Below are 11,225 nucleotides of genomic sequence, written 5' to 3' on the forward strand. Positions count from 1 at the left end.
ATCTTTCTGCAGAGTTAAGCACTTCTGCAGCAGCTGTATGGGGCTGGTTTTACCCAAGCCTGGCTTTCACAGGAGCACACTACGTGTACACAGGTTTGTTTACAACACCTTTATTTTATTAGAAAAATCTGAAGCATCAAGAGCAATATAAGCCTGGCTAGTAAAATCAGGGTACGTTTGGCATGTAGGCATGCAGGGAAGGGGCACTAAGAATTGCCCAGGACTCTTACTTACTCAGTAATATAAAATGCATACAAAATATCTCAGAAATGCTTTGTAAGAGGAAACAAAAAACATTGGAGATAATTTCCTATAAAGTCACAGGATAAAGAAAGCAAGCCACAACCACGAGTAATAAGACCACACCATCAGGGGCAATTCCTGCAGCCCTCTAAGACATTTTGGCTGATTGCAGGGTCTTGTGAATGAAGCTGATGTTCAAGAATTCATTCTGCAAGTCTGCAAAACAGAGGAGCCTGTTAGAGTCAGCTGGACATCTGCCTCTGGAGAACAGGAGAGATTCCTCCATGCAAGTGCTCAAGAAGTTGGTGTACCTAGCTGGGATTTATTTGACCCCATCACTAAACCTGTGCCCATACAGATGTGTATGGATTTGGGGATTGTAGAATGCAGAGCTTTGAGACAAGCTGGGGAGTCCTGAGGCTCTGGCTGGGATGTGGGCACAATGCTTGCTTATGGCACATCCCTCTGATGCCCATGGGAACCAAGGAAAGCACTTCATGGTGGGACTGCAGCTCTGGATGTCTGCATCACGCTGTCACCTTGTCACGCCCTCAGGAAGGGGATGTGGGATCAGCACAAAGAGCTCCCAACCCATCTACAGGGCTGTACCTGGCAGCTTGCCATCCAGTTGGTCCCAGGGGCAGAAGGCGAGGCTGAGCATGTTGGAGAAGTCCTCCTCCAGCTTCTTGGTGATCTGATCCTGCAGCCATCACATGACCAAGCACATCATCAGGGGAGAGAAGTGGAGCTCCTCATCCCCCCAGTCCCAGTCAGTGCACCTGGTCACCTCCCAGCAGGGGAAGCACAGGGGCAGCCACCAACCCATCTTTTCTCGGTCTGATCCCTGATGTTGGTGTACGAGAAGGAGAGGGTGGTTTGCAGCACAAGCCAACAGTTCAGAACAGAGCGTGGCTGTTCTGAGAAGGCTCAATGTTTTATAGGAGTTAAATATTTCCAGAGCAGAGCCTCTTTGGGTAAAATAAAAATGCATTGTCCTGAGCACACTGAATGCAGAATGGTGAGGGGCAGTTCAACAAGGGCAAGTGTAGGGTCCTACACATGGGGAGGAACAACTGAACACATCAGTACAGATTAGGTGCTGAGCTGCTGCAAAGGAGCTCTGCAGAGAAGGACCTGGATGTCCTGGTGGACAACAGGTTGACCAACAATTAACCAACAGCTGACCAATGGTTGATCACTGGTTGACTGACAGTCGACCAATGGTTGACTGATGGTTGACCACGAGCCAGCAGTGCGTCCTTATGGCCAAGAAGGCCAATACAACCCTGGGATGCATTGCACAGAGCGTGGCCAGCAGGGCAAGGGAGGTGATCCTCCTCTCTGTGCTCTGCCCTGGGGAGGCCACATCTGGAGCACTGAGTCCAGTGCTGGGCTCCCCAGTTCAAGGGGGACAGAGAACTGCTGGAGAGAGCCCAGAGGAGGGCTGCAGAGATGGTGGGGGCCTGGAACATCTCCTGATGGGGAGAGGCTGAGAGCCCTGGGGCTGTTCAGCTTGGAGAAGAGAAGGGAGAGGGGATCTGATCAGTGTAATCAATATTTGAAAGGTGGGGGTCAGGAGGATGGGGTCTTCTTGCTGGTGCTCAGCAACAGGACAAGGAGAAATGGGCACAAACTGAAACTCAGGGAGTTCCATACAAACATGAGGAATAACTTCTTTACAGTGACAGTAGCAGAGCAGTGGTACAGGCTGCCCAGAGAGGTGGTGGAGTCTCCTTTTCTGGAGATATTCAAACCCACCTGGACGCTTTCCCCTGTAACCTACTATAGGGAACCTGCTTTGGCAGGGGTTTTGGTTGGGGGATCTCCAGAGGTCCCTTCCAACCCCTACAGTTCTGTGATTCTGTGAATGCAGCCAAAGAGTGCAGCATGTGAGCAAAAGCATCACCAAGAACCACAAGTGAGCCAATGCTTCACAAGAAAACGCATTCCTGTCATCACACATGTACACAAGCTCCTTTTGGGGACATTGTCCTCTACTTACACAGCTCTGCCCACAGCTGTGAAGAGGTCCCCAAGGAACACGAAGGCACCCAACTTACCTTCATGTCCTGCAGGTGCTCTCTCATGCTGTTCTCAGCTCTCTCAAACATCCCGCTTTCCACCGCTCTCATGATACCATTGCTAAGGATAGTTTGCATCCTCTGGTAGGCTTGTTGTCCTCTCACTGCAGCAGCCTCTGTGGCAAAGGGGTCATTGTCACACTGGGGTCCAGCCCAAGAGGAGAGGGGACAATGCTTTGATTTAGGAAAGGGTCACAAGGTCACAGATGTGGTTTTCTACAGCAGGAGACCCATCTGCCTCTGCTCATGCCAGGGACCTGCATTCAACCAGCTGGATTTTAACTTTTTTGTTTCCTAAGTATGCCACCTACTGACAGGAAAGGAAGAAAGAAACAGATTAAGGAGCTTATTAGTTTTGCTTCTTCCTTCAGAGACACGAATAGGAATGAATCAGAGCTAGAAGATGTCTGTAGATTACAAAAATTAACAAATTGGTGTAAATCAGGCAGGTAAATTTCCATATTTGAGTATGGGCTACTTTGGACTTCTAAAATCTCTGTGAGTCAACGACCACCTAACAGACAATCCTTTCCCTGTGGATTCCTTCCCAGCCTTTCTATAGGTAAGTTATAAGCCTGCACCCTTCTGCTCAGCCCTTAGTGGGGTCATCCTGTTAAAATGGAAAGAACCTTCAGGACAAAGGTGATGGTCATACCTTCATAGCAGAGCAGCAGGTCGTTCTGAATGGATACTACAAGGGACTGGTAGATCTCTGCTTTTTTCTGAAGGATGAGTTTCTCAGCCTCACTGACGATGAAGTCTGTCTACAAGAATTAGTTCAAGTGCTTGCCCACAAGACAGTCATACAACCATAGAATGATTCAGGCTGGAAAAGACCTCTAAGACCCCCGAGTCCAACCCCAGCCCACCCCACCATGCCCACTGCCCACGTCCCTCAGTGCCAAATCTCCACATTCTTTGAACACCTCCAGGGACGGTGACCCCACCACCTCCCCTGGGCAGCTGTGCCACTGCAGCACTGCTCTTTTGCAGAAGACCTAAGCTAACCACTTCATACTAATAACCCCATAACGATGACCTAAACTGGAGTGTGGCATTTAACAGATGTCCAGTGGGCATCATTTTTCCACTGCTATGAATTAACATGAAGATGTCCAAGTGGGAAGTTTTATTCCAGGACTCAAGAAAGAGTGGAAGAACTCCTAACCCTGCTGATGATCATGCTTGTTGAAGACTGCTCATATCTCCCTCTGTGTTCTCTCCAGGAACTTCAAACAGAGCAAGTCATCTCCACAGGTCCTACACAAGCAGTGCTTTACCCCTTTCCATCTCCTCTTGCTCCCCTTGCAAGGCAAGTGTACCTCCTGCTTGAGGAACGCCAGCTTGTGCTCATTGTCAGCCATCAGTTTGATCTGGGCTTCCTGTAGTTTCTGCTGCACGGCCTCTTTGAAAGCATCAAGGCAGGTTTTCAGTGTGGAGCAGGTGCCCATCTGGATCCTGTCGGGGTAGGAAATTCATCAAAAAGGACAATGGCAATCGCTTTGTACTCCGTGGCCTCCCCACTCTCAGGATTCTATGCTTCCATTCTAAGAAGCACTGGCACGGGTTGCCCAAAGAGGTGATGGATGTCCCAGCAGACAGCCAAAGTCAGGCTGGATGGGACTCTGAGCACCTGATGGAGCTGTGGGTGTCCCTGTTCTGTGCAAGGGGGTAGGATCAGATGGCCTGTAAGGGTCCCTTCCAACTCAAATGATTCTAGGATTCTATGGAAACTGCGGTTGAACACAGGCAGGCTCTCACCTGAACACCTTCCCAAAATTCATGTCGATCTTTTCGTAGATGGGCTGTGCCAAGGAGCTGTTGATGTCTATCCGGTAGAAGGTGCGGGAGGCATAGACCCCCTTCTTCAGGCACACGGCCCTCAGGGTCTGGTGGTAGCCTTGGTACCCGCGGTTGCGCTGCAGAAAGAAGCGTGATGAGGCACAGCCTGGCCATGGTTGGAAGAGACCCCAAAGGATCACTGAGTCCAACTCTTGGCTCCACATAGGACCATCCGGAGAGCATACATCTGAGAGTGGTATCCCAGTGCTCCCTGAGCTCTGAGCCTTGGCCCTGGGGAGTTGCTCCACATCCATTGCCCTCTGGGGCACAGCCTTTCCCTAACCCCCCACCTGACCCTCCCCTGATGCAGCTCCGTGCTGTTTCCTCAAGCCCTGCCACTGTCACCAGAGAGCAGAGAAACCGATTTATACTCACACTGAGGATACTTCGGATAGCTGTCTTATAGGACCTCTTTGCTTCTTCTACGCCTTCCTTGAGTGGCTGCTCGATGGGCAGAAAGCACTCCTTAATATCCTTCTCCAGATCAGCAATCTTCTGCACCATGATCTCTCTCAAGTGATTTCTTTTTGCAAGCTGATACTGACATCAGTGGACAACAGAAAGAAAAAATAATTATAATAAGATCACAACAGAGCCATAAATAACCCCACCAGAGCCAAACTACCTCCCCACCTTTCCCTTTAGCTGTTCCCTAAAGCCGCTCTGGGCGAACCTGAGCATGTTTGTTGGCCCGGAGACTCCAGATGAGAGAGAAAATAGTGATGGCCTCCATGGTGTGATCCATTAGCACGTTCCTCTTCTGCTCGATGTAAAACCTGCGGACGTACTCCCTCAGCTTTGGGATCTCTGCAAGCAGGTGGGAGGTTGGGTGAGCATGGATGCCCCATCCCTGCAGGCATTCAAGGCCAGGCTGGATGTGGGTCTGGGCAGCCTGGGCTGCTGGTTGGCGACCCTGCACATTGCAGGGGGGTTGAAACTAGATGAGCATTATGATCTTTTCCAACCCAGGCCATTCTATGATTCTATGACAGCCCTGCATTGCATCACTGGATGTCACCTGCAGCAAAAAACCCAGCCATCACCTGTTTCCTCCTTGCTGAGCGTCTCCTCCTGCCAGTACTCGCGGGCGCTGACGGTGTACACGAGGTCAGCCTTGTGCACCACCTCCAAGTCATTTGGGAGCTTTTCCTGAAAGACATGAACACCCCGAGCTCATGTCAGCTGGGTTCTTCTTTTTCATGAAGCAAGTGCTGGTTAGGGGACATCTCCACCATCAAATTCCACACGATTCTTTCATAGACAGTGGAGAATTAAACTGGAGATGACCAGGGACCAAACGGACCAAACACAGAGCAAAGATAGCAAGCAGAGGCTACTAGAAAAAGAGCAGACATCATGGAAAATGTCTGTTAATGAAGAACAGTGCCATACAGACGTATGCCAACCAGGTTCTCCAAGGAACATTACCTCGAGTTTTTTCTTTATCATTCTACTCTTCTCCTGTTTCACAGCCGCATTCCTTTCCAGGATAGCATCGTGTTTATTTATCTGTGTTGGAAGAAAGAATAGGAATTACTACTGACATTTCCCAGTAATGTTTTAGGGATCCTGAACTTCTAAGGTCAAATGGACCATCCAGGACAGTTTCTCCCTAATGAAGGACTCTCTTAACAAAGAACTGCACAGAGCTCCTGGTTTCTGTATCAAGCCCATCAGTTCTGTTCAAGCCACACTGATTCATATAGGAAATTCTCCAGTTTCCTTAAATGGAATCACTGCTCCTGGAGATGTTCAAGAATGATGGAGATGTGGCACTTGGGGACATGGTCAGTGGGCACAGTGGGGGTGGGTTGGGGTCGCTCTTGGTGCTTTTGGAGGTCTTTTCCAGCCTTCATGATTCTATCATTCTATGACTGGGCATGGTGGGAATGAGCTGATGGTTGGACTTGGTGATCTTACTGTATATTTTTTGAAACCTTAATGACTTTACGATTCTATGATTCTGTGAAAGGGATGAAGAAATGTAAGGCTGAAAAATACTCACATTTTTTTTCTTTTTTTCCCTGAAAAGATAAAAACAAGGCAGAAATTACACACTTGAATGATTTTAGCAGTCCCCAGATCCTGCAAGGAGAAGGGATACCCAGCATCACCCACCCTACTTGTTTCATTACCATCTATATTCCTCTAGATTCAAGTCATCAGACTTGGTGGCCACCAAGGAGATGTCCCTGCACATCCCACTCTGGAAAGCCTTCATGCCCTCTCTCAGCAGCATCTCATGGATTTTTTCTCCCAGGATCCGCTGGAAGGAGTTGACCACCCAAATGACAGAGCATTTGTTGATGTTCTGCAAGGGGCAGGAGGGGAAGGAGGGCCAGAAATAAAGGATGAGATTACACACGGCAGATGCTGAGCACTTTTTATTCCCATTAACTCAGACATGCCACACCAGAATGGTGTGCACCTTCTGTTAAAGGTATCCCTGTTCCCCACAGCCCCATGGAGGCTCCCAGGCCTCTCCATCACTGATCCTTAGAGAACAGAAGTATGCCACATGCAGAGAAGCAAATATTCCTGCCCTCCTAGTGGGGCAGCTCACACTCACCTCTTTCCACATCTCATCCCTTTTGCTGTTGAAATCACCTGTCCCTGGAATATCCACAAAGACAACACCTTCCGGAATCACTTGTGAATACGGGAGAGTCACTTCCACATTTTTGATCAGGGGCCAGATCTGCATTTTTGTGTCTTCTTCCTTCATTTCTCCTACTGCACTGGTTGGACTCCGGATATACGGGCACATTTTGTCCGAAAGTTCTTCTGCCTGGGCCACAGCAAGTGAATAAAGTAGTGACCCCCCCTCAGCAAAGAACCTCAGAGACACCAGAACCCCACCAGGGTTGGATGAGGTTTGGGTATCCTGGTCTATGGGAGGTGACCATGCCCATGGGTTGGAACTGGATGGGCTTTAAGTTCCCTTCCAACCCAAACCATTGTGCAGCTCTGGGATTCCATGACATACAGGGGCTACTCACTGTTGTTTCCCTGAAGATGATACATCTTGAAGGGGGAATGGAAACGATGGGTTTCATCCTGCACAACTCTTCGTAACTCTTAGTTTCAGCTCCTTTCCCATAGATAGCAGAGATCTTCAAAGCAGCCTCACTTCTTTCACTGTTGTCCTCACTGTCTTCACTGGGGTCCACAAGTGCCACCAGACCCTTCAGCTCATCCTTCCACTCCTGGCAGGACACATTAGATGTACAGAAATTATGGCTTGGATGCCTGCAAGAAATCCCATCGCTTCCTCCCTCCTGGCACACCTAAACCAGCAGGAACCAGCGCCAGTGCCCATCACTTCTTTGGGGACACATTGGCCTTTGGGTCACATCCTCCCCTCCCACATTCTTCCATCAGGTTGTGCTTCCCTCTGGAGAAGCCAGCTAAGCCTCTTTCCTCTCTCCTCTAAAGGCAAACATTGAATCACAGAATCATCTGAGTTGGAAGGGACCTTGAAAGGCCATCAGGTCCAACTTCCCACAATGAACAGGGACACACACAGCTCCATCAGGTGCTAAAAGCTCCATCCAACCCAACCCTGAGTGTCTCTAGGGAGACATTCAAGAAACATAGAGCTATGATCCATGCCTCATCTGCGAGCAGGTGAATTTTGGCCTCGTGCTGTTTACTGCGGCTTGTGTTGATCTGCACCACACAGGATGTGCAGGCACTGCTCCCCGACACTGGCAAGAAGAAGTTTTTGTCTATGATGGCATTCAGCAATGTGCTTTTCCCTGCCCCAGTGCTGCCAAAGAGACCAATGTAAATGGGGTCCATCAGAATGTCGGGCTTCAAGCTTGTGAGGCGGTTCCTGAGCACAGAGAGAGAAAAAAAAGGAACATTTCATAGGATCATGGAAATACATCAGGGTTGTGGCTGCCCCAGAGAGGCTGTGGATGCCCTGTCCATCCCTGGAGGTGTTCAAGGCCGGATGGAATGGGGCCCTGGGCAGCCTGGGCTGCTATGAAATGGGGAGGTTGGTGGCCCTGCATGTGGCAGGGGGTTGGAGCTTCATGATCCTTGAGGTCCCTTCCAACTTGGGCCATTCTGTGATTGGGTTGGAAAGGACCTCAAAGCCCCTCAGTCCAACTCCATGCCATGGGCTGTGTTCCCCTCACCAGCACAGGCTGCCCTTGGGCACTTCCAGAGATGGGGCACCCAACAGTTCTCTGGGCAGCAGTGCCAGGGCCTCCCCACCATAATTAAAATTTAAATAAGTTCAATAGGCTTGTGGCTTTCAAAGGATGGCAGATTGGACATCAATGGGTTGAGATTCGACTTGGGGATCTTGGAGGTCTTTTCCAGTCTGAATGATTCTATGAGGCAAAAGCTCTGGGCAGCCCCTTTTCACACAAGAATCAAAAGATGCCTTTTAAGGCAAAAAATACCCATCAACTCACCTGAGATATAGGATCCCCTCTCTTGCCCCAGGCTGGCTGAATATAGGGAGGAATTGCGACAGCTTCTGGGAGGACTTCTCCAGGATGGTCTTTAGTTCACTTTGCATCCTTTTACCTGCAGGAAGGACACCGAGGTCAGGGCTGCAGAGATGCATGTTCCAAGCCCAGGGTCAGTAGGCACTGTGCCTTTTCCCTACTTACAGTTCTTAAGAGTCTCTCGCTCCCCATCCTCAAGAATTAGGTCTCTCCTGCTCTTTTTCTTGGGAGTCTCTTCCAGTGAATCATCATTGCCACCTTGTCAGAGGAAAGGGGATTTCTGGTTAATGCTTCTGATCTCCAAATCTCACTAGAGGGTTTCTGAACTAAAGATCATTCTTGGCAGCTCTGGGGGAGCATCCCTTTAAAGCTCATGATGCTGAACTACAGAATCCCAGACTGGTTCGTGTTGGAAGGGCTCTTAAAGCCCACCCAGCACCAACCCTGCCATAAGGACGCCTCCCACAGACCAAAGCCCCACGCATGACCTTGGGCACCTCCAGGGACAGGGTACATACAGCCCTCTAAGCAGCAGTGCCAGGGCCTCACCTCATTGTGAAGAATTTCCTCCTAATGTCTAACCTACACCTTCCCTAAATTTAAAGCCATTGCCATTTGTTCTATCACCACACTCCCTGACAAAGAGCCCCTCCCTATAGTCCCCTTTGGGAAGTTCCACCTCAGGGTGGTCAGAGGAGTTGTTGAGAGTGGATCTGAGCCTCTTCTCCAATGGAGAAGCATTTAGGGGCATGGTCAGTGGGCACGGTGGGGATGGGTTGAGGTTAGACTTGGTTGAGGTTAGACTTTCCAACCATAATAATTCTATAATTACAGGTTCAGTGACATTCACAGTGAAGGAAGACACAATGCAGGACCCCCTTAAACTCACCAGATGGTCTGGAACATCCTTCTGCCATTGTAACAGAGTAATGCCAAACCAGGGGTGACCTTGGCTGAGTAGCAGGGTGCTGTCCCTTAGTGGAACCAGGTCTCAGCAGCTCAGAAGGTGGTGGCCCCAGGACAGAGATGGAAGCACTGCAAGAGCCTCCTGTGGGAGAGAAGAACACGGTCACTTCCTCCAGAGCCATGATTTGAGGATGCCACCACTGCCTCCTTGGGCGTCACAGCAGGACTTCCACAAGGATTCACACATTCTGGCTTCTTCACAGCACACCATGGCTTAACCTTAAGGTGTCCTTAGGAACAGGGAGATGCGGTTAACGTGAGGGTGGCAGAGTTCAGAGACCTGCCAGCAACATCATGGATGACGACAGCCTTAGGAGAAGGTGTTGAAGGTGGAAGAATTTGCAGAGAAAACACAAAGCAGTATCTGCCTCTTGTGCCACCAAACCAGAGACGCCTGTTGTGGCACACAAAGTGTAAAGGTTGAGCTGATAATTATGTTAATTTGCTTTTTCAAGAATTCAGAGAGGTTTTTTGGGCTGAGTCAGACTGAAGCTTCTACCGGGAAACCAAGCCCAACAAACCGAGGCACGGAAGGATTTGAGATCTCCTTGGGAAGAAACCTTCCCCAGCATTGCAGTAAATAGATATAGAAGAAATTGAACAGGTTAAAAGCTGAGAGCACATTATTCAGGCAGCAAAAGAAATCTGTTACAAAAGCAATTTAAACACATGCAAGGACATACAACCTTTTATCTTCGGATTCGAAGGCTTTCCGGGAATTCCTCTTTTGCAGCAGAAATGAAACCTGGTAAAACTCCTCCCCCTGGAAGGAGGCCAACCCCCAGGTAAATCCTCACCTGCTTCCTGCTCACATTCATCATCAGTCCTCTAAACTACAACACAGCTATCTTCAGGTTGAGTTTCCAGCAGACCTGTACATTGAGAGCGGCTCAAGGCATGGGGCTCCAAGGGCTGCACCTCAGATGAGGCTCCAGCAGGCAGGAACTTGGGGAATCTCAGAAACATCACGTGCAGGAACCACCTGGCCTTTGTTTTTTGCCCAAGATGCCGCGCTGCTTCCAGCCTCTCCCTCTTCCCTGACTCAACCCATTGGGCACCCCAGAGCACTTTCACCCTGCCTTAATCTTTCCACTGGGGTCCTGGCCACTGCACGTTGGGCTGGGAACAAGCTGAGAAGTTGGACACAAACTGCATATGTTTCAGTTTAGCCAAATTTTTAACCACCTGAGGTCGAGGGAAGCTGAAGCAAGCAAGATACAGAGGACAAGGTCCACCCTATGCCAGCTGATGGCTCCAAAAGCCAAAGTTCAACTGAGCTTCAAACCATAGAATATTCTGAGTTGGAAGGGACCTGTAAGGATCACTGAGCCCAATTTCAAACATTGTAAACATTTTCTACTTGACTCCACAGGGCACTAAATGCATTTTTGATCATCTGCCCATCTGTACTGATCTTAGTGGGGAATCCTCCAGCTTCTCTTTACACGATCATGTCCACTTTCCCATCTTACAGTAATAGAAGTGAGGCCCAGGCCAGTGCAATTTGGATTGCTCCAGTGGGGACAATTTCTAGCAGAGACTGCAGCGTGGGAATTGCCCTGCTGGATCCTGAGGAACATCTCCCATGGCTTTTGGGAAAGGACAAAGTCCATCTGTCCAAGCATGGCTTCTC

The 11,225-nt window shown here is 49.4% G+C and overlaps 1 protein-coding gene across 2 annotated transcripts; it reads right to left on the reverse strand.

Annotated features, from left to right (window-relative positions):
• Nucleotides 1-94: 94 nt before the first annotated feature.
• LOC122169868 (nuclear GTPase SLIP-GC-like) lies at nt 95-10,767 on the reverse strand. 2 transcript variants are annotated; one of them, XM_042836348.1, is made up of 19 exons: nt 10,390-10,767; nt 9,516-9,674; nt 8,792-8,884; nt 8,591-8,705; nt 7,779-8,001; nt 7,166-7,372; nt 6,736-6,954; nt 6,302-6,477; nt 6,172-6,190; nt 5,595-5,675; nt 5,210-5,315; nt 4,840-4,973; nt 4,542-4,706; nt 4,086-4,243; nt 3,647-3,782; nt 2,980-3,088; nt 2,304-2,440; nt 853-943; nt 95-459 (listed from the first exon to the last, which is right to left on the reverse strand). In XM_042836348.1, the coding sequence occupies exons 2-19, from the start codon at nt 9,541-9,543 to the stop codon at nt 392-394; spliced, it is 2,265 nt and encodes a 754-aa protein (XP_042692282.1). In that variant the 5' UTR covers nt 9,544-9,674; nt 10,390-10,767; the 3' UTR covers nt 95-391. The 2 variants fall into 2 exon arrangements, with proteins under 2 accessions (XP_042692282.1, XP_042692281.1); XM_042836347.1 differs by lacking the exon at nt 10,390-10,767 and adding an exon at nt 10,279-10,382.
• Nucleotides 10,768-11,225: the final 458 nt, after the last annotated feature.

Source organism: Centrocercus urophasianus, unplaced genomic scaffold, assembly GCF_019232065.1.
Source record: "Centrocercus urophasianus isolate 14NV4802_14NV808 unplaced genomic scaffold, USGS_Curo_1.0 seq_596, whole genome shotgun sequence".
NCBI classification, from domain to species: domain Eukaryota; kingdom Metazoa; phylum Chordata; class Aves; order Galliformes; family Phasianidae; genus Centrocercus; species Centrocercus urophasianus.